This window comes from Ornithorhynchus anatinus, chromosome 2 (assembly GCF_004115215.2).
Source record: "Ornithorhynchus anatinus isolate Pmale09 chromosome 2, mOrnAna1.pri.v4, whole genome shotgun sequence".
Classification (NCBI taxonomy): Eukaryota; Metazoa; Chordata; class Mammalia; order Monotremata; family Ornithorhynchidae; genus Ornithorhynchus; species Ornithorhynchus anatinus.
The window spans coordinates 52592383-52615347 of NC_041729.1; the positions used below are offsets into that span (position 1 = coordinate 52592383).

The 22965-nt window shown below is 40.2% G+C and overlaps 1 protein-coding gene across 4 annotated transcripts in view; it reads right to left on the reverse strand.

Moving 5' to 3' along the window:
* PARN (poly(A)-specific ribonuclease) overlaps nucleotides 1-22965 on the reverse strand; it is a 173824-nt gene that overhangs the window by 148526 nt on the left and 2333 nt on the right. For all 4 annotated transcript variants that reach the window (XM_029054394.2, XM_029054385.2, XM_029054403.2 and 1 more), the window contains exons 3-13: nucleotides 21496-21575; nucleotides 20945-21012; nucleotides 20782-20863; nucleotides 17437-17497; nucleotides 14797-14962; nucleotides 12088-12153; nucleotides 9502-9540; nucleotides 7353-7395; nucleotides 6557-6637; nucleotides 2808-2864; nucleotides 1758-1835 (exon numbers count right to left, since the gene is read on the reverse strand). In XM_029054394.2, coding sequence (XP_028910227.1) covers nucleotides 1758-1835; nucleotides 2808-2864; nucleotides 6557-6637; nucleotides 7353-7395; nucleotides 9502-9540; nucleotides 12088-12153; nucleotides 14797-14962; nucleotides 17437-17497; nucleotides 20782-20863; nucleotides 20945-21012; nucleotides 21496-21575 — 821 coding nt within the window. The remainder of the gene's footprint in view (nucleotides 1-1757; nucleotides 1836-2807; nucleotides 2865-6556; nucleotides 6638-7352; nucleotides 7396-9501; nucleotides 9541-12087; nucleotides 12154-14796; nucleotides 14963-17436; nucleotides 17498-20781; nucleotides 20864-20944; nucleotides 21013-21495; nucleotides 21576-22965) is intronic.

Consider the following 22965-nt stretch of genomic DNA (forward strand, 5'->3'; position numbering starts at 1 on the left):
GTACAGTGCTCTGCACACAGTAAATGCTCAATAAGTACAATTTATTGATTGACAGTTATCCAAGCTAGTCCCACACATAAAGGCAGGAGAAATGGAAAACAGTGAAGAAAATCCACTCTTAATGACCCCATCCCAGAGGGAAGGTTAACTGGATTAGCTTGGTTGCCTCTTTCTAAAACTGACAGGGGAGAATTGGGAAAAAAGGGGCAGGAGCTAGTTAATGGGAAGACGATGCCCTTCAGCCATTTTGAATCGGAGATGGGAAGTGCTTTTGGAGGGAGAAGGCTTGAGAGGATCTAGGAAGCAATCCTGAAGGGACAGGTTGCAGGAGAATGGTTCTCCACATTGCGGGACCAAAGATTAGGATCGTAGAGGAAGTTCCTACCCCCAATATGGAAAATGATCAAGTGGTATGGCAACAGATCATGGCACCTATACATTTGGAAGGATGGATCCAGAGAGTGAATTGGGAAACCCTGGACTTCCATGGGAAATGAGCCAGGAGTGGGTGCATAGGGATGCTTATAGTAGAAAGGGTCCTGGGGAAAGGGGGGAAACGTGTTAGAGGCAAGAGGACACCATTCTATGCGGAATTCTGTTCTATCTGCTTTCTATTTAACTTGTTAGAGCTCCTTCTAATTCATCAATTAAAAACTCATTTAGAGCTCTAAGCTTTGTGTCTAACTGCAGAAGAGGCTTGGAAAGTTTTGGGATGCAGGGGAGACTCGATTGCCTGGGAAGTGGAGGAAGGAAAGCAGATGTGAGGGAGGGAAAGGAGATAAAACTCTTTTATGCTTCCTGCAGTCTCAGGAGGTAGGGAAAGCTGGTTGGACCCTGAAAGATCCTTTCACTTATTTGAGAGTCATGCGTTGAGGGTAGTGGCCAAAAAGATGCAGGAATGTGGAATGCTTGCATTACTGGGCAACCTGGTCCTCCTAAGTGGATTTGGGGAGCAATTTTGCTCAGGTTCAAGGGCTGAGGAGACTCCAACATGCCTATATGCAAAAACTATTAAATATGTGGCTTCTACTGACTAATATATAATAACGTCATCACAATTATTCCATACCTTTCTTCCACCCAGAACACTATTCCCTTTTTAACTTATTCTCAAGAAGCTGCAGAACTAGCCCACAGACACTCATTCATCAGCAGAACTGGAATTAAAATCAGGTCCCTTGATAGCCTCCTCCTCTACCCTTTCTCCCTCCAGTGCTTGCTAGCATCAAGTGCCTAGGCTAGATAAGGCTAGACCACACAAGCAATTTGGGGGAATAAGGCAATTCCATTCATAAAGCTAGATAAGTAATGAAATCAGCTACCAATGGGTTAGAATTAGAGTTCAGCCTAGCAGATATTGAAGGTAGAATACAAAAACCAGGGCTCTATCCTGAAGACTTCAATTTATCCTGAGACAACATGACATTTAATTTTAATACCACGTTATTCAAGGGTATAAATAGTTGGGGAGTTCTCGCAGCCAGAGGCAGAGGGAGCAAAGTGTGGAACTGCAAGAATACTAACAATTGTGAGGAGCAAATGGTAACAAGCCAGACTAGCAATGCTCCCCTAAACAAACCTTGCATTTTCATTGTTCTGCAAAAAACAAAAATAAAATTTCATCTTCTCAAGAGAACACATCCTGTTCAAGTTCTTTCTGATCTCTTTACATTCTATCTTCCCCAGTGCTTGGCACATATTAAGCATTTAAATTCCACGGTAACTATTATTTCATTGTGGGTTAACAAGACACTCACCTCAGGCAGTGGACAATAGAACTGGTGAATCGTATGCATGACATCTAAGAGCATGTTGTGCCCAATAACAAGTTTTCCCTGAAGAAAGTCAATGTCATGAAATGTTTTAAAAAGCACCAAACAATACAAATTTGGGGACAAAATTAACAATTCTGGTTCCATGTGAATTATGTGTATATTCTAATTTCTAGAAAGTATTATTTAGGCTAATTTAACCGATATTCAACTGCTTCTCATTTAACAGTGGGATGGGGGGTGCTGTTAAACCCCTGTCCCAGTTCATTTGCCAGATCTAATTCCCACCTGCAATCTCTTTTCCAGCATTTAGGACAGTGCTCTGCACCCAGGAACCACTTCTTAAATACTATTACTATAAATACTACTACCATTTTCCCTGGCTGTCTCCAAATATATTTTTAGTTTTTGGGAAATGGAAACAAATATAAGTTGAGAAAATTTAGATTGAATTGTTTCTAAATGATCTTTTCTCTTAGTTGCGATCCTGGGGCTACTATTCTATATTATCGATTCCTTTCTGAGGAAACTGTGAAAATATCTGTTCAGGATGCTGAGCAACTGAAAGGCTATTCTTTTATAAATTCACAATTTAATACCCCCTAAAAGAATAAAATGTAAGTAAAAGTTAACAGGTATCTAATAATGCTTGAAACTATAAATTAAATGTTTCAGTCTCAGTACGATCTTTAATATATAAAGTTCATCAGTATGTTTTTCTTAAATATGACATTTCCACAGAAAGGGAAAAGGGAAAAGGCTGAATTATTTTTGACCTACCAAGAAATTGCAATAATTGATGTTTTTCCTAATTACTCCCATTTAAGTAGAATTTAACAAACCACTCACACTGCAAAGTATTTTTACATCTGTCCTTTCCTTGACCCAATATAAGTTCTAAGGTAAATTCTCTTAAATGTAATAAAAATTTAAATTCACATGTTAACTAATTGTTTAATTCTCAAAAATATTTATTAAGAAAATGAGCAGCAACAACATGAAAAGCCTAAAGTAATATATTTAAAATTTACTTACAGAATTGGCAATAGCGTGAATAACTCGGGAAAATCCTACAGCATCATTCAATTCCTCCTGTAAAAAAGTAATTTTTAAAAAAATGTACAATACCATGAAAGATAGGATTATTGATTTTTTATCTATTATAAGTATACGGAGGACTTGAATTTGTTAAAGACCTAGGCTGAAGAAGGGGGGAATTGGAGATAAAGACCTGATTAGCTTGTATAGCTTAGAAAAGTGCTTGATACAAAATCATAGTAAGTGCTTTACAAGTATCACAGTTTTCTCTTTTAACAATTGATCATATTTATTGAGTGCAGGGCACTGTATTAAGCAGTTGGAAGAGTCCGATATAGCAAAGTTGGTAGACACATGTCCTACCCAAGACGAGCTTACACAGTCTAGAAAGGGAGAGAGACAGTAATATAAAAAAAATACGGATATATACATAAGTGCTGTGGGGCTGAGGGAGGGGAGAATAAAGGGAGCAAATCAAGGTGATGCATAACAGGATGGGAGAAGAGGAAATGAGATCTTAGGGAAGGTCTCAGAGTGGATGTGCCCTCAATAAAGGGTTGAAGGTGGGGAGAGTAATTGTCAGATATGGAAAGGGAGGACGTTCCAAGCCAGAGGCGAGATAGACGAGATCGAGGGACGGTGAAAAGGTCAGTAATAGAGAAGCCAAGTGTGCGTGCTGGGTTGTAGTAACAGAGCAGCAATGTGAGGTAGGAGAGGGACAAGGTGATTGAGTGCTTTAAAGTCTAAGGCACTCATATGAAAGAAATTTGTAAGTTAATTACAAAAATTATTAAGGATACCCGCAAGTCATCAACTTTGGAAAAATTATTTTTGTCTGGTTTTTGCAGCATTTTGGTTAAATGAACTGGCAGCATTGCCTAATTAAAAGCCAATGAAAACGTTTGCCTCCTGGTGGCTAGATTATAAATCGCCTCAAATTACAGATCTTAAAAAGGGAGCAAACAGTCAAAAATTAAGCAGTGACCTGATAACCTCCAAAAACTGTCCACTTGCCTCTTGATTCTCTAAAACAAAGTATTTTAAAAACATTTAGAACACCATAAGACAATTAACTCTCCTGATTCTGATTTAAGGCAAGTTTTCAAAGGACCATATCAATCAGTAGTATTTACCGAGTGCTGAGTGCAGAGCACTGCGCTAAGCACATGGGAGTATTGTATACTACAGTGTTTGGCACATAGTAAGTGTTCAATAAATGCCATGGATTCCTTGAGATTTCTGGCACAAATTAAGACAAGGTCAGTGAGACACATCCTGGGAGAAAATTGGCAGTCAGTGAGTAGCCAGACGTAAAGTCTGAAAGCTCTCTGACTTCATTTTTTTCTAGGACAATTTAACGATTATTATTTATTAGTAACTAAATTGCTATATCTTCATATGAGCAGCATAAATGAAACCAATGGAAGTTCAACATTAAAATAGATGAATATTGTTTTTTAATTAATCAATGGCATTTACTAAGCACTCAGTGGAAGCAAAGCATTGTACTAAATGTTTGGAGAGTACAAGCAGCATGGCGTAGTGGATAGAGCATGGGCCTGGGAGTCAGGAGGTCATGCTCCACTATGCCTGCTGTGTGACCTTGGGGAAATGACTTCACTTCTCTGTGCCTCAATTACTTCATCTGTTAGCCCCAGGTGGGATGGGGACTGTGTCCAACCTGATTAGCTTGTAACTACACCAGCGTTTAGATCCAGCCTTCCGATCCAGCATTACATATCCACTGCCTCTGGTGACTTTCCTCCAATTCTCTCCTTGACCCCCTCCAATCCCGCTTCTGCCCCTTTGCCTCCTCCAAAACTACCCTCTCAAGTCACCAATGATCTTCTTGCCAAATCCTACACCAAACTAATCCTCCTCGACCTCTCAGATGGCTTCAACACTGTTGACCCTTCTCCTAAAAATATTATCTAACCTTGCCTTTACTGACACAGTCCTCTTCTGGTTCTCCTCCTATCTCTCTGGCCACTCATTCACATTCTGTTTAGTAGGCTCCTCCTCTGTCTCCTACCCCTTACTGTGGGAGGCCCTCAAGGTTCAGTTCTGGGTTCCTTTCTATTCTCCATCTATACCAACTCACTTGGAAAATTCATTCACCCCCATGGCTTCAACTACCAATTTCTATGTGGTAGACTCCCAAAAATACATCTTCAGCCCTTGCCTCTCTCCTTCTCTGCAGTTTATGTTTTCTCTTGTCTTAAGGACATCTCTACTTGGATGTCCCATGACACTTTGTTTAATATGTCCAAAACAGAGCTCCTTATCTTCCCACCCAAATCCTGTCCTCCTACTGACTTTTCCAACACTGTAGACACCTCCATCCTCCCTGTCTCACAAGACCATCACCTTGTTGTTATTCTTGACTCTTCCCTTTCATTCAACCCATCTACTCAATCTGTCGCCAAATAATCAATTCAACCTCCACAACATTGCTAAAATCCACCCTTTCCTCTCCATCCAAACTACCACATTGATCCAATTACTTATCCTATCCCACCTTCATTACTGCATCAGCCTCCTTGCTGACGACCCTGCTTCCTGTCTCTTCCTACTCCAGTCCATACTTCGTTCTGTTGCCCGGATCCTTTTTCACAAAAACGTTCAGTCCATGTTTCCCCACTCCTCAAGAATTTCCAGTGGTTGCCCATCCATCTCCACATCACACAGAAGCTCTTCACAGTCAGCTTTAAAGCAGACACTTTGCCCCATCCTACCTCACCTCACTGCTCTTCTACTGCAAGGACCAAACTGCACACTTCACTTTTCTAATGCAGACCTTCTCACTGTACCTCGACCTTGTCTATCACACCAATGACCTCTTGCCCACACCCTGCCTCTGGCCTGGTGTGCCCTCCCTCTTCATATCTCACCCGTGATGACTTTCCCCACCTTAAAAAACCTTACTAAAAGCACATCTGCTCCAAGAGGCCCTCCCCGACTAAGTTCTCATTTCTTCTGCTCCCACTCCCCTCTGTTTCCTCTGTTGGATTTGCATCCTTTATTCACCCTTCCCTCAGCCCCACAGCACTTATGTACCCATCGGTATTTATTCATTTATATTAACGCCTAGCTCCATCTCTAGACTATAAGCTCATTGTGGGCAGGGACCGTGTCTACCAACTCTGTTATACTGTACTCTCCCAAGGGCATGACCTAGTGGATACAGCACGGGCCTGGGAGTCAGAAGGACTTGGGTTCTAATTCCGGCTCTGCCACCTGTATGCTGTGTAACCTGGGGCAAGTCACTCAGCTTCTCTGATCCTCAGTTACCTCATCAGTAAAACGGGAATTAAGACTGTGAGCCCCATTTAGCACATGGACTTTGGCCAACCTGATTAGCTTGTATCTACCCCAGGGCTAAAAACAGTGCCTGGCACAGAGTAAGTGCTTAAATATCATAAAAAACCACACTCTGCAAAGAGTCAGCACTCAGTAAATATGATTGATTTGGCTTTAATTTTTTGAAGAAACTAGGTTTCCCCCTCCCCACTCCCATTCCCCAGTACAAAAAAGGAAGTTTTCCAAATAGATTTCAGAAACTCTGACTACTGTTTCAATCACATGACAAACATCCTACCATTTTCATAATGAAAAAGGAAGGCCTGTTTAATATGGCATTCTGTGCACATCCACTAAGCTTATCTGAAATCAAAAACAGGTTCTACACTGATAAATATGCTTGTAAAGGATTTCTGCTTTACAGAAGAAAATGAAAATCCATTTACCTGTTCTTTAGCTTGTTTCTGTTGTTCCTTTTTTTTGCGCTCTTCCTCATTTACTTTGCTAACAGCAATATATCGCTCTTTCTGAAAAATAAAAAATTACACACAAATTACTTGCAGGAACAAAAAAATTCTGAATTTGGCAGGCATTATATACTAAAAGTCACCATTTTAAAATCATCTTCATAGTCTGGTGGGAGTCCAACTTGTCAATACGTGCTTTGTAATGCAACTAGAGTTTACTTGCAGCATTATAACAAAAAAAATTTCCAATATTTCCATTACAAATACTAATATTTCAGATTAATTCAAATAAACTGATTTCAGTTAAAAGCATCTATATGTCATTTTCCAAATGCTATTTTTCATGAAGGGAATTTCTATTCCCAGAGACTGCTGATTCATCTGGTAGTTTAAAATATCAATTTTAAAACTAAGATTTGCAGGACTTTTTATGAATAGGATCTAATAAAAGCTCAACTTCCTAATAATTAGCGGGCAAGCTACTACTGAGCCACAAATATCCATTCTTAACATCATGAGTTCACACCCTTGTAGTAACAAATATTTCTCAGAAACCCACTTCACTGTCCATTCATGCATTTCAAGATTTTTATTTGTTAAGGGTGCAGAACATCCCAATTCCTATTTAGACTTGATTTTATAACTTTTAAGACCCAACAGGCTCGGATAGTTAATTTTATCTCACTCCATAGAATGGAAAACACTATACATTCACTTTAACCTGTCAGTTTTAAGTATCTATTAACTATCAGCCATTGTTCATCTGAGCGATTACCTTCTCTGTTTCTAAAGTCTCGATATGTATGCCTTTGGGATACCTACCAAACAAAAACATTTAATTAGCAGACGAGCATCGAAAGTATTTGTATTGCTTCAACACCATGCTTAATGGAAGAAAATGCAAAGATCTATTCCAATGAAATGGAATGAGTGTCATTAAATATGAAATACAAGATGAAATTGTAGACCCACCATAGGCAAGCTGTTCTAAGTTAGAGCCCCTGGGCTTAGTTGATTTAGACCCCACCTTAACACAGGCCTGGTAGGATTGGGGGTGGGGGTGGGATTGGAACTGATGGGGGAAGAGCTGTTCCCTCTAATCCCCTTACCCTCCACCTGAAACTTTCAACTGGTTCTAGCCCCAAGCAACTACAGGGGACCAGGGAATTCTAGGCAGGGAAGAGGAGAAAAAGGAACTTACTTCTCTTTCTGCCCTGAAAGGAACTAGCTTTCTGCTACCATTTTGGATTCCACTTCAAGCAATCTGAGCCATGAGCAGTAGAAGGCAGCCAGAGAACTCTGAAGAGTGGAGGGAACTGGAAAGGCAGGGAAAGGAGAGAGAAGACAGCCCCAGGCTGCTACTTGGAGCTCCACATTATATGACTCCTGGGGTGGGGAGGAGGGAGGGAGGGAGAGATAGTCCATCGGGACTTAAACACACATCTGCACTACCCTGGGGTCCACATGTAGTCTATCTTATTAAAAATAAGTGTCCAGAATTCAAAACCCAAATTATAATTTCTGTGAACTGAAGCACTTGCTTCATGATAGTGAGGGCATTTACATTTTAGGCTTTCCATTAATTCTAGGTGTTCAAAGAAAACATCTGTGTATTTAGAATTGGATCATTCAATCTGGTAAAGAGAAAAACTGGTAGCCGTGATGAACATCCCGCCCTAATCTGTGTCAACAACATTTCTTCTTTGGTCACCCAAAAGGTTTAAAATTTTGCCTTTCCAAACTTCCTGGAAAAATAAGTATTAACCTGTTAAAAATGATTATAAAGTCTTGAAAATTTCTAATTGGTATTTTGACCAACGAGATAGGGATAGATTTAACTTTAAAATGGGAATTATAACTAACTCTAACACAAATAACTGTAAAGCATCATGTATTTTATAGATGCAAAACTACTTGTGCCAGAGGACATTTAAGATAAAGTAGTTTCAGCAATGAATAAACTTTATTTTGTTAAATTTCATTAAATTTTCTATGTTAGATAAATCTTTTTTCCAAAGTATCTTTTCTTTATAAATCCCCTTTCTTTAGAAAGTAATCTCTACAAGTACTTCTATCTTGTTCCTCTTTTCTTCCCCCTTCCTTCCCCACTGAAAGCTTCATGTCATTCTGAAAGGGAGTGGACTTGTGTGGAGCCAGATCAGGCTAAAGGGAGAGGGGGGAGGGGGCAGTTTTAATAAAATAATTTGAATTTATCAACACAGAATGGAAAGAACCAAGCTCATTCCATAGTTTCCATTTCTCTAAAATCATATACTTGAACTGTGTTCAATCTCAAACTTTTTTTGCTATTCCAAACACTACTTAATGAATAATGATCATGGGAAACACCAGTCCTTGGAACTAAAAACTAGATTCTTCCCTAAAAAAATTGAAGTGCCCTGCTCTCCATGTTCCAGAAACACTTTTGACTCTTTGGCCAACCATACTGAAACATTTTGCAGTACATGAACAGTTTGCAAGAAGTAGGGGAGAATCCACACAGAAAATTAGCACAGCAAATTAGTATACACTCCAGGCAGGGAGGACCACCAGAACAGAGGAGTAAGATTGGCGCTGGGAATTCTAATTCTGGACTGCATCCGTTGCAAAATGAAGCATTTAGCAAAGGAGTTTCTCAGCAGAAGAGAAGAGATCAAAGAAGAAACAGTACAACAATCATAAGAAATAAGGCCAAACTGGGATTCACCATGTCTCAGCTTTGGTCTGATTTTCCCCTCTAATAGGATTTACTGGAATCGTTTGCTAGGGTAACATCTTAGGATAACATTTTAGGGTAACATCTATAACATTTAGTAACTTTTATGACATTCACATTTAGTAAACTAAAAAGGTGAAATTAATTCCATAGTATAAACAATTCAGATTGTTCCAAAGGAAATCACACACACAGTATTAGCACTTACTTCCAGTTCAATGTCTGATAAATTAGTTTCCTTTGAAATCTATACGGGCAAGAAAAAAATATCTTTTTAGATATATATATATATATATACACACACATACAGATATACATTTTAGGGAAAAACCATAAGTGGTGAAGTATTTTTTAGGTATCCTATCACTTGATATTTATTGAGCACTTACTGTATGCACAGCACTTCATTCATTCAATCGTATTTATTGAATGCTTACTGTGTGCAGAGCACTGTACTAAGCGCTTGGAATGTACAATTCAGCAACAGATAGAGACAATCCCTGCCCAACAATGGGCTCCACTAAGCGATAGGAAAATAAGATTCAATTACAAGTACCAACTCAATAGAGTTGACAGGCTTAGTCTACAGTGGAAGATAGACATTAAAATGAATTACAGATGGGGGAAATGGCAGAATGTACGAATATGAACCTAAGTGCTGTGAGGGTGAAGGTGGGATGAATACAGAGAAGCAGCCTGGCTCAGTGGAAGGAACACAGGCTTGGGAGAGATCACGGGTTCTAATTCTGGCTCCGCCACTTGTCATCTGTGTGACTTTGGGCAAGTCACTTAACTTCTCTGTGCCTGAGTTACCTCATCTGTAAAATGGGGATTTAGACTGTGAGACCCACATGGGACAATATGATTGCCTTGTATCACCTCCTACCAGTGCTTAGAGCAGTGCTTGGCACATACAAAGTGCTTAACAAAGACATCATTACTATTATTATTATATCATGTGCTTAAGGGGTACACATCCAAGGGCATAAATAACACACAAAAGAGGGGAGATAAGGGAAATAAGCCCTTGTTCAGCAAAGGCCTCTTGGAGTTGCAATTTTAGGAAGGCCTTGAAGGTGGGGAGAGTGGGGGTCTGTCACATATGAAGGGGGAGGGAGTTCCAAGTCAGAGGGAGAACTTGGGCAAGAGATCATTCATTTATTCAATCACATTTACGGAGCGCTTACTGTGTGCAACGCACTGTACTAAGCGCTAAGATCAGTGGCTGGATAGATGAAATCCAGGTACAGTGATTAATTAGAAGAACTAAATGTGTGGGCTGGGTTGTAGTAGATCAGCGAGGTGAGATAGGAAGGGAAAAACTGATTGTCTTAAAGCCTGATGTTGGGAAGTTCCTGTTGGATGTGGATGGGCAGTCACTGGAGGTTTTTATGGAGTCCGGACACCTGGGCTGAACTTTTTTTTGAAAAATGATCTGGTCAGTAAAGTGAAGTATGGTCTGGAGTGGAGAGAGACAGGAGGCAGGGAGGACAGCGAGGAGGCTGATACGGTAGTCAAGGCATGATATGATAAGTGCTGGATCAATATGGTAGCAATTTGGAGAGGAAAGGGCAGAGTCTAGACATGTTGAGAAGGCAGAATCGACAAAATCTGGTGACGCTGTATATGGGTTGAATGAGGGATGAGTTGAGGATAATGGCAAAGTAATGGGCCTATGAGACAAGGGCTAGGAGACCTTCTCCCATTCAACCTGTCACCAAACACTTCCTTCACAACATTGCTAAAATCATTTCCTCGCCATTCAAAGTACAACCACAGTGATCCAAGCACTTTTCATTACCTGCCTTTTAAACTTCATCAGTCTCCTTGCTGACTTCCCTGATTCCTGCCTCCCTCTCCAGTCCAAACTTCACTCTATTGCCCAGAAGATTTTTCGAAAACAATTGTTCAGTCCACCTCTCCCCATTTCTCAAGAACCTCCATCCCCGCCTCAAACAGAAACTCCTTTACCATCGACTTTAAGGCATTCACCTTACCCACTCCGCCCCTGACTCACTGATCTCCTACTAAAACCCAACCTGCCCACTTAGTTTTTCTAATTAATCACTGTTCGTCGCTGATCCCTCACTCATCACCAACCTCTTACCCACCTGGTCTTGCCTCTTGCTGACCTGGAACTCCATCCCGCTTGATATGCGCTTTCTCCACCTTCAAAACCCTCCTAAAATCACATTTCCTTTAAGAGATCTTCACTCAGGCTTCATTTGCCTGTTCGCCCTGCCTGCTACATTACTTATGAACTTGGAAAAGTACCAAACACTTGATATTCACCCCATCCCCACTGCATTTATTTACATATAAGGATATACTCTTCCATGTATGCCCCTTGTAGGCAGGGATCGTTCTAACAGCAGCTATATTGTGCTCAATTCTCCAAAGCACTTAGTTCACTGCTCTGCACACAGTACTCAACCAATACCTCTGACTGAGAGACCTTAAATGTGATATGAAGCTTGATTCCTATTGAAAACACCCCAACTCTCTCAATTTCCCACCACCATCTCTTTTCCTTACACTAACTGTGAAAATGTTCACAACTGTAAAGCCAGTACAGGTCAACTTGCCTTTTTTCTCCCCACAAGATAGCAGAATGAATTATGAGTGAAAGCATTCATTACCAAAATATTCAACTGTGCTCTGCCAGAGATGGTCAATGTTTAAATATTGGCTATTACAAACTGCTCATAGGTGTGCACTGAGACAAGATGCAACATTCACAACAGAAACTTTATACCACTCCAATTGTGAACGTAAAATTATTTTCAGGACAAACCCTGTGCATGGCTCCAAATCCAAATTCTTGTTTTCTTCATTTTGTAGCAGTTCTTCAATTTTCTCTCTGTTAGAGAAATATTATGCACATTATATCAGTTGAGCCATTAATTCCTTCATTTACAAATATATACTACTGAATATATTCTAAAAGCAATATTAATCCCATTTTAACAACATACCTAAATGTTTCTATACTCTAAAATATTTGGTAGGGGTAGGGACATCCAATGCTCAGAAATTGAATCTTTCATGCTTCCAAATTTATTTAAAGTTTAGGGGCTACAAGACTGGTTTCCCAATTTCTCAGAGTCTTCAAACAGAATTTTTTTTTTTTAATGTTTAGCTTTGGTTATAAGATACAGGCACGCTAACCATTTCACTTCCTGGTACTCTTTGAAATACTAATTCATTAATATTTTGAATTAATATTCGATATTCATATTGAATATTGCTTTTCAAAGAGTATCTTCAGGAATTGATTACTGTGGTATTAATTCAATATACATTCAATACGCTGTTTATTTAAAAAATTGAATTTTTCATCCCTCTTCCATACAATAGTTTTTCCTAATATTAGTTATAGCTTTTTCATTGCAAAATATTTTCTAAAGAAATTATATATTTTTAAATGAGTGTATGCGTTTTTCCAACAGTTCATCCCCTTCAATTTTAAATTTGAACTATCATTAATATATACCAACAAATGAAAATTTGGAGATGGAAAAGGTAACTTTTTTTTTTTTTTTAACACCACCTATAAATACCCATTTTTCAATGAACCTTGGCAATGCCAAGCAGCGTGACCTACTGGATAAAGTCTGGGCCTGGGAGCCAGAGGACCTGGGTTCTAATCCCAGCTCCACCCCACACCTGCCGTGTGATCTTGACCAAATCACATAATATCTCTGTGCCTCAGTCCATCATCTGCAAAATAGGGATTCAAAACTTGTTCTCCCTCCTACTTCCTCTGAGAGCCCCATGTGGAATCTGATAATCCTGTATCTAATACCTGAAGATACTCTTTGAAAAGCAAAGATTTCTTATGATGGCCAAGGGTTTACGGATTAGGCAGTTAATAAACTACCAGAAATCACAGGTTCAATTTTCAGAATAATTCTTCATTCAAACATAATGAAAGTAGCTTTCATGCAATTTCTAGAATATTAATGATCCTGTGAAAAACGTTTCAAGAAATGGGTTTTTGTTTCAGGACCACTTCTTGGACATTTTGAAGAACCAAGCATCTTCTTTATTCTTATATACACTGATCATCCACAGAACAGTGAAAAAAAAATTTTTATGATCAGCATCGTTATTTTTCTCTACCTATTTGAGAAATGAAGAACTAAGGGAAGAGAGGTTTAAAATCTTTGTAGCCATCATCAGCAAAATTGGATTTCCCTTTTCAACAACTCAATGCTCAAAACTCCAGAACCACATTACTACTCAGTAAATAAAAATAAAGTCTTTCACTCTCTTGGGTACCAAGTCAATCTGAGAGCTTTCTAGCCAAACAAAAAGAAACTTCATTATCTTGAGAAATGCTAAATAAAATATAGCATTTAAATGATGGTCACGCCGATAATGCAGTCTCCCATCGGGAACAATGGACAGACCTCAGGCCCGATGCCTCAGAATTGAGAACCTGCACAAAGGAAATTATTATTATTATTATGGCATTTAAGTGTTTACTATGTGCCAGGCACTGTACAAAGCGCAGGGGGGACATACAAGAAAATTGGATTGGACACAGTCCCTGCCCCACATCAAGTTCCCAGTCTTAACCTCTATTTTACAGGTGAGGTAACTGAGGCCCAGAGAAGTGAAGTGACTTGCCCGAGGTCACAGAGCAGACAAGCGGGGGAGCAGGAATTAGAACCCATGACCTTCTGACTCTCGGGCCCGTGCTCTATCCATTAGGCCACACTGCTTCTCTAGAGTACCAAAGGTCACAGAGTCCCTTTCTTGTCACTACGATTCAGGTTTCTGCTGAGCGGAGTAAGGAAGAAGAGGGGTGGCACTCTGTGATTTTAATATGCAGACTCCACTAACAGTGTGACTGCAATTTAGGATCAACCCTGTTCCAAAGCTCAACAACCTGGCAAGTGGATGCTGTGGTAGGTGCTGCAGTCAGTCAATCTTATATAGAGCGCTTACTGTGTGCAAAGCACTGTATTCATCGCTTGGGAGAGTATGGTACAACAATAAACAGAAACATTCCCTGCCCACAGTGAGCTTACAGCCTAGAGGGGGAGACAGACATTAACGTATAAAAATACATTACAGATATGTACGTAAGTGCTGTGGGGTTGGGACAGGGGTTGAATAAAGGAGGCAAGTCAAGGCGATGAAGGAGGGAGTGGGAGAGGAGCAAAGTGGGGTTTAGTCAGAGAAATCCCTTGGAGGAGAAGTGCCTTCGATAGGCTTTAAGGAGCGGGAGAGTAACTGTCGGATATGAGGAGGGAGGGCGCATGCGCCTTTGCTGCCCACATTAGCCAGCTCTTTTCCAGGATTCCTGCTGGGATGGTCCACCTCACGGAATAGCCTAGATAGCCCTTTCATCAGAAACCGTCACCACTGAAGGAAAGGTCCCAGTATGAACTCGCCTACTTACAGAGCCAGGCTAACTCTCAGGTCTCTTGACTCCCACAGCTTTTGAAACCCTGAATTACTACATGAGCCTTAACTTCCTGGCATGTGAACTTACACCACTTCATCGATAAACTTCTTCTGATCTTCAGGAATAGTCACAGGGCACTTTGAGGCATTTGGCGATACGTATGACAGAGTTGCTGCACCGTTCGACTGAGAGCGTTTTTCATCCAACTGCTCCCGCAACTGTCTTTCCTCTTCCTGGTTCAGATAGGGAATTCCTACGAAAAATAGTAAGAACACACCTTAAACTGACATCAAAGGAGTCAAAGCCCGAGCTAATGTTAGCCCACATCCTAAAGCCACCTGCTTAAAGAAGCAAGCTACCTTGGCATTACCGTAATTGACCATTTGGAAAAAAACGTAAAAGGAAACCCTAATTTGCAATTACAGCTACATGCAATTAGTGAAGCTTCCAAGTGCTTTTTTTCCCCTCTTTGAAATCAGTAACAAATGTTCAATGTTTTAGTCAATGATATGTCCGGAGCAAGTGCTTCGGTGTAATTTGGGGCCCAGTTGGACAGCAGCATACACTCAGTAGGAGATGAAGGTTCTGCCTTGATCCCTTGAACTCAGCTCAGAGCACACCAGGACCCAGCAAGGTAACAGGAAAAAGTGCCAGGAAGGAAGGGCACAGGCCCAATCTGGAAGAATGTGCCAAAATATGGCACACTTGAGGGCCTCCAAATCTCCATCTTTGGTACCCGACCGACACGGAAGAGGCTTTGGCATTAACTTATGCCACCGGTCTGAAGGAGATAAATTACTTACACACATCCTTGGCAAGAGGCAAAATAAATAGAAACACAGCCACCAAAATGCTGAAGTGTATTGCATTCTATTGTTTCCAAGGTTCTTTTAAACCTATTAGCAGAACTGATTCCACATACCCTTTTTCCTCTTATATTTTCCAACCCATTCATTGAGGCTATGAGCCCTTAACTTTTAACCCTAGGTGACAGCATACATTAGCTTTCAAAAGAACTGTTAAGCTGTACTTCACCGCCTAATTCTGAGGCTTGACCTAACTTTTACCACCTTTCATTGTCCATCAGTCATGGGGTCCCAACATATCAATTCAAGAAACCATTGATTTCACGCCACCATTCCTAATGTATTCTTCTTCCATTTTTACAAAGTGCTAAAATATAGGAGAGCAGAACATCCACACAGGGTACGAATGGCGGAATATATTACTAAAGAAGTTTCCTTTTTTTCCCCCTCTTTCTCCCAGAATCGTTTTTTCTATTGTTTCATTAATATAATCAGTTCAGTACTGAGAATCAGCAGCCACTACTGTCCCCTATGTGGTATCTGGCACTGGGCTTCTTAAAACATTTTATCTTCCCACTATCGATCAATGCTATTTACTGAGCACATACTGCATGCAGAGCACTGTACTAAGTGCTTAGAAACGTGCAATACAATACAGCTGGTAAGCACAATCCCTGACCATAATGAAATCTGACTTTAGAAGGGGAGATGGACATTTAAAAAAAAAAAAAATCACAGATCGGGGAAAGGCATCCTATGAGAACACTTAGAAGATTTTTTTTTCTACTCTGAACACTGAATGAATCCTGGTAAACAGTCTGCACCCTAAAGAATGTGTTTATGTCCTTTTGCTGGTCGCATGAGGCCTGGGAAAAGAAAGTAGCTGCACAGAAATGGTGATTCTACTAACTGAAAGTTCAAGAGGAAAACACAATGAGGCTTAGCGAGCAACAAGGGGATAAAAAAGGTGGAATGGGAACCAGGAGAAGCTTCTCATTCTTCTTTTGGGACCACATAAAAGCTAGGGAGCCCCAGCTCAACTCATGGGGACTATCAGGAAAGAAGTCAAGAGAAAGTTACTTGGTGAATGAAGAAAACTTTTCTTGGCAGCACAGACTATCAGAATTTCTCACTCTCCCCTTTAATAACAGGTTGACACACAAATAATATACTAATCTCCCTCACTTACAAGTATTCTTAGACTGTAAGCTCGCTGTGGGCAGGGTATGTGTCACTTTATTATTCATTTATTCAACTGTATTTATTGAGAGCTTACTAAGTGCATGCAGAGCACCGTACTAAGCATTTGGAAAGTACAGCAAGAGACAATCTCTGCCCATACCAGGCTTACTCTCCCAAGCACCTAGTACAGTGCTCTGCACCCAATAAACACTCAATAAAAATGACTGAAAGAATGTACCATGGATTAAGTTTATAGATTTTTTTTTAAAGACCCAAAAGTTTACAGGGCATGAATCCCCTGAATCCTGTGTTTCAGCTGCCTAAGCTTCTTTTCATATACTTCAATTCTTGATCCTTGGCTTTTGTTTCTGATGCTAACAAAGAGTCCTGCCACAATAGGGGTAAAAAAGCAGTGTTTCTCTCCCCACTCCTTACCTCTTATTCTCAGGCCTAACATAAAAAAACCACCTCCCATCTGCACTTAACCTGGTCAGTATTTATTCTATTATAATCCCACCAAGCCACCCTTTGAATACTTTCGGAATTTCCTTTCTCCTACCCACCAGGGCTCATTCAGAAAGAAGAGCACTTGGTGAAGGGATAGGGGAGTTAAGAACAGAGTATGATTTATGCACCTAAATGACCTGGCTTTCCTTCAAAATTTAAACAGGCTTAAACATTTAAACATTAACTCATGCTTTACTTCAAAGATATTTTAAGAAAAGCAAATAAAACTTACCACAGCGAAACACTTTATTAAAATCAAATCCTTGGTTGGCCAAAAAGACTATGCTTGAGCTCTAAAACAAGAGAAAACAAAACATTTATGAACTAAACTCCTGAAGGGCCAGTAGTTATACTCTCCCAAGTGCTTAGTACAGTGCTCTGCACACAATAAGTGCTCCATAAATATGATTGACTGAAACCAAGTCTACCTCTCACCTGTTTTATTTTGTCCCCAGCACATAGTAGTGTTCTGCCCACAGCAAGCACTTAATAAATAATAACTGCCTTCATATTCAATCATATTCATTGAGCGCTTACTGTGTATAGAGCACTGTACTAAGCCTTGGGAGAGTGTAATACAATAAAAGCTGTATTATTCAGCTCTGAGTACAACTGAGTGATTTGGTAAAAATAAGGAATCTTATTGGGTCAAGAATGAATCCCCCTATTTATAATATTGTTCCTATGAGAAAACTGGTTCCAACTTACATTTTTCTTCAGAATCAGTTTCCGGAAATCAAGTGGGTGGTAATTCTGAGGATCTCCTGTTCCTGGATGTATGAGGCTGGGAATCTAGCTCAAAAAATTACAGGGGCAAACCAATGGCTCTGCCCCCTCAACTGGAAATCCAAAGACAGCAATTGGCCACAGAGTTGGCACATCTGCCTGTGACCCAGTTTCCTCTCCTATAAAATCAGAATAATAAACCAATAGCCTTTCATCACAAGAATTTTGTGATACTTTAATTATCTGTTTCCAAACTGCCCTTCCCTTCGAAAGGTGCTCATACTGTGCTGGATGACCCCATGTTAATTGAATCGCAACACTTTTATCCATTCCAAATTATCTTTTCTGAATATAAAAATGTTTGGGGCAAAAAAGAAAGTTTAAAAATCAGCTGAGGTTTAGTGGAGAGAAGGATGCCCATCTAGGAGATTGTCATGACTGGGAGAAAAATTTATGTTTATGCTTTAAACTAGATTTTCAATACTAGGAATCGGTTTACGTTGCTTTTCAAAAAATCATCAAGAGAAAATGGGATGTGAGCTATCCGGACAAAATTTAAAACAAGCTTCAAAAATATTCATTCAATCGTATTTATTGAGCGCCTACTATGTTTAGAGCACTGTACTAAGCACTTGGAAAGGACAATTGTTTCTGAGGAGTCAAGAGACATAGACTGAACATTTCTGTAAAAACTGATCCATTTTCAGAGTGAAGTATGGACTGGAGAGGGGAAGAGACAGAAGCAGCAGGGCTCAGTGGAAAGAGCCCTGACTTGGGAGTCAGAGGTCATGGGTTTGAATCCTAGCTCTGCCACCTGTCTGCTGTGTGACTGTGGGAAAGTTACTTAACTTCTCTGTGCCTCAGTTACCTCATCTGGAAAATGGGGATTAACTGTGAGCCTCATGTGGGACAACCTGATGACTCTGTATCTACCCCAGAGCTTAGAACAGTGCTCTGCACATAGTAAGCACTTAACAAATACCAACATTATTATTAGAGACAATTCCTGCTCACAATGGGCTCACAGTCTAGAAGGAGGGAGACAGGCATCAAAACAAGTAGTCCCCCAACCACGGATCCAGAATATATAAGGTTTTGCTCCTGGCAAATGGGTATTTCCTCTGCTCTCCTTCCTGCTAGCCCACAGCCAACAGACTCACGCCACCACTAATACTAAATTGAGAAATGTCCTCTTCCTTTCTACCCTAACTCCACACACTACAGACCTCCATCTCTCATACACACCTTTAGTGAGTCCTGCTGCCAATATCTGATTGCTTTGACCTAACTCTATGGATCCACTACCAGAACGATTGCAGATGGAGGTGGGGTGTTCTGGAAGAGATGTGTCCATGGCGTCGCTATGGGTCAAAGACGACTCGACAGCAGAAGACAAGACAATTCCACCATGCCGATCAAACAATCGATATTTATTGAGCTCTTATTATGTGCAGAACACTGTGCCATTGGAGAAACCCAAGTCATGTGGCTTGAGTGGACAAGGGGGCTTTTTTGTTTGCTTTCAGCAGAAGACATGATTAATTCAATTATTTTTTAGTAGGAAAAGAGTTGGGTCTGAAAGACAATTCCTCTCAATTTTCAAGCTCCGTCCCTTCAGTGAAAAGCTGAATGGGAGTAACAAAGTATCACAAATGGTTTGCTCATTTGGCGAATGGGCTACTATAGAGTTGAATCAAAATTACTACCACCTTCTCTCTTGTGGGGTAACAATGGAAACCAGAATGTATATTACAGGAAACGACTGCCCAGTTGGTAGATTAGCAAGGCCTTTCCACATAGCACTTCCATGAAAGTGAGGGCAGAGGAAGAAAGAGGATGCAAAATTCAATCAATTTTGCTATTTCAAAAAAAACTTCCTGAGGACTTCCAGGAGATGCATGGCTATTACCACTGTTGGCTGCCACTTCCCAAATCTTTCATCTCCCAAAAGAAGAGTTGTGAAACCTGCAGGTCACAAAAGCTTCGAGCATCTTCTCCTCTGGAGTGACTCCTCCTTGCTCCTGATCACACTGGTCCCTACCCCATGACCTGAATATGTCCACTCTACGACACTTTATGTTTTAAATTCAAAATAAAAGGAAAACCCTTTTTCCCTTGGCAGATGGTAAGCACTTGGATTTTTTTTTTTACCACAGGAAGTTGTGCGGGCAGAAAACACCAATAACCTCAGGAAAGGATTTGGATAAATTCTTGGATGAAAAGAAATGAAGGGATATTAGTTGATACATCAATGAAAATGGGTTTTCCAAGTATCCCGCTGCCACTTCAAACACAGAAGATGAGGCTGATGGTTCATATGTCTGATTTTCATAGATCATTCACCGTCACTTTCAGCATTTACTGAGTCCACTGGTGAGTAGGACACTGAACTAAGCTTTTGAGAATGTACGAGAGAAGTAAAAGGTACAGTTCCTTATTCTTGGGGGTTTACAATTGAATGTTAGTAGTTACAGGAAGGAACCATAGTCATGAATTGCTCTCAAACTAGGATCTTTGGGAAGCAGCTGGGAATCCAGTTTATTAGGAAAATCCAGAGAGGAGCTGTTGGGGGGCAAAACATGGGAGAATTAAATATATTAATCTCCAGGGGCAAAGGACACCCCCTTCCTCCCCAGAGTGGAAGAAAGAGTAGATGGCTCAATGAGTCTTCTGCTACACACTAGGGTTTGATGCTACTAACGCAAAAGCTTTAGGGGGAAGAGGTTGAAGTAGCAGAACGGTACGAAGGAGAGGGAAGGGGGTCATTCATTCATGCCTTTTCTTTTGCTCATTTTCACAATTTATAAAGAGCTAACGGTATATCCAAAAAGAACTTGTTGGTCCTACTAACCTGACATACGAACTTAACATCTGGTGAAGTCCTATTGAAGGGTTTCGGGAAAACATAAAAGTTAAATGACTTCATTACATACCTGTGGAAACAAAAGAAGAGAATTTAAAGCGCGATGTTACTTACCAAAGCAAAATTAGTAATGCCTTAAAGAATAACCTACTTTGATTCCGTGTGGTCATACTTAAAAGTGCAGAGGCCATACTGAAATAGCAGGAAGTCCATGGAATGCTGGAAAAGAACATATATAACTTCAGTACAACAAACAACAGTGGAACAGTTAACAATAGTGGCGGGACTGGTTTCAAAAATAGGGGATTTCTCCATCATAAAATTTCACTTTGGCATAATGCTTCCCTAGGCAACTTAATGGAAGCATCGCTAGTTTTTTCACTTGCACTGATTAACTTCTCTCTTTAAATTAGGCATTTTTCCTTGAGAACAGCCTATTTAGGCTTATCAGTTAATATGTTATATCAAAGGTCATCCACATCAGTTACTAAAAAGTCAAGTCCAATACTCTGATGACTTTCCACAGTGTTTCCAGCTTTTATTTTCATTGTTTTCTATAAAATTATACTATTGTTGTATGACTGGGAATTGGAAAAAATTAGTCCTGTTAATAAGTAAAATCGACAAGATTACATTTTCCATCATTTGCTCTTATTGACAGCCTTTAGAGAAAGACTAATTTTTAATTAGATTACAACTTGCCTTTTTAAGTTTCTGATATCTTTCTTCCGGGGTGTCAAAACCATTTGTTAACGCGCTGACCGATGGTCCATCACTAATGCCTAGAATTTCAATAAACATCAGTTTTAATAAACATTTACGAAAACACAAGTCGGAAACAGTGCTCAACGACCATCAATCCAAAGACATATTTTTCTATTTGAGATTAATATAACTAGGGCTCAATTCTCCCATATTTTAATGAACGTAAGCAATCAGGAATAGAGCTCAATTGCAAGTGAATCGAAGTAAACAGAAGCAGCGTGACTCAGTGGAAAGAGCCCGGGCTTGGGAGTCAGAGGTCAAGGGTTCTAATCCTGGCTCTGCCACTCGTCAGCTGTGTGACTTTGGGCAAGTCACTTAACTTCTCTGTGCCTCGGTTACCTCATCTGCAAAATGGGGCTCAAAAGTGTGAGCCCCTCGTAGGACAACCTGATTACCCTGTATTTACCCCAGCGCTTACAGTAGTGCTTAGTGCATAGTAAGCGCTTAACAAACACAATAATAGTAGTAAGTGCTACTGCTCCATTTGCCCCGTGCAATTAATTAATAATTATTATGGCATTTGTTAATAATAATAATGTTGGTATTTGTTAAGCGCTTACTATGTGCAGAGCACTGTTCTAAGCGCTGGGGTAGATACAGGGGAATCAGGTTGTCCCACATGAGGCTCACAGTCTTCATCCCCATTTTACAGACGAGGTAACTGAGGCCCAGAGAAGTAAAATGACTTGCCCACAGTCACACAGCTGCCAAGTGGCAGATCTGGGATTCGAACCCATGACCTCTGACTCCCAAGCCCGGGCTCTTTCCACTGAGCCACGCTGCTTCTCTTGTTAAGTGTTCACTCTGTGCCAGGCCCGTACTAAGTGCCACAGTGACCTGATCTTAAATACCCTGCAATGTGGAAAATAAAGTTCATTGTTTGTTACTCTTAGCAGACAAGATAAAAGGAAGTTTTCTTATCAGGAGACCTTTAATTAGCGTGGAGTTCCCAGCTCTCAAAAACCACTATCTCTGAAAAGTGATAATTTAGAGTCATTTGTGCAAATTCTAAACAAACACTTGAAGAGGTTGGTTATTTTCACACAGGCAAGTAAGTCATAAAATGCTAACCGAAAAGAAAGTACTCTAAAACAAGTTAGGTCGACTTGGTCAACTTGTGAGGGCAATAGGTGGCTGTTGGTGACAAAAGAATTAATGGCATTTTCTGAGGAACGTACTGTTGTCTAACAGCACCCCATTCATGTTGATAATTTTATTGCAGGCTTGTTGACAGAGTGCTATACATTTAATTTGATTGATTGACATTATACATGTACTCCCTCAGAGCTACAGTTATCCAAGTTTTTTTAAGCACAAAACCCAACATCTCTATAATGCCCCTGAAAATATATGAGGAAGAGGAAAAGAGGTGAATCCATCGGCAAAAACTGCACAGCAAGGCGACTG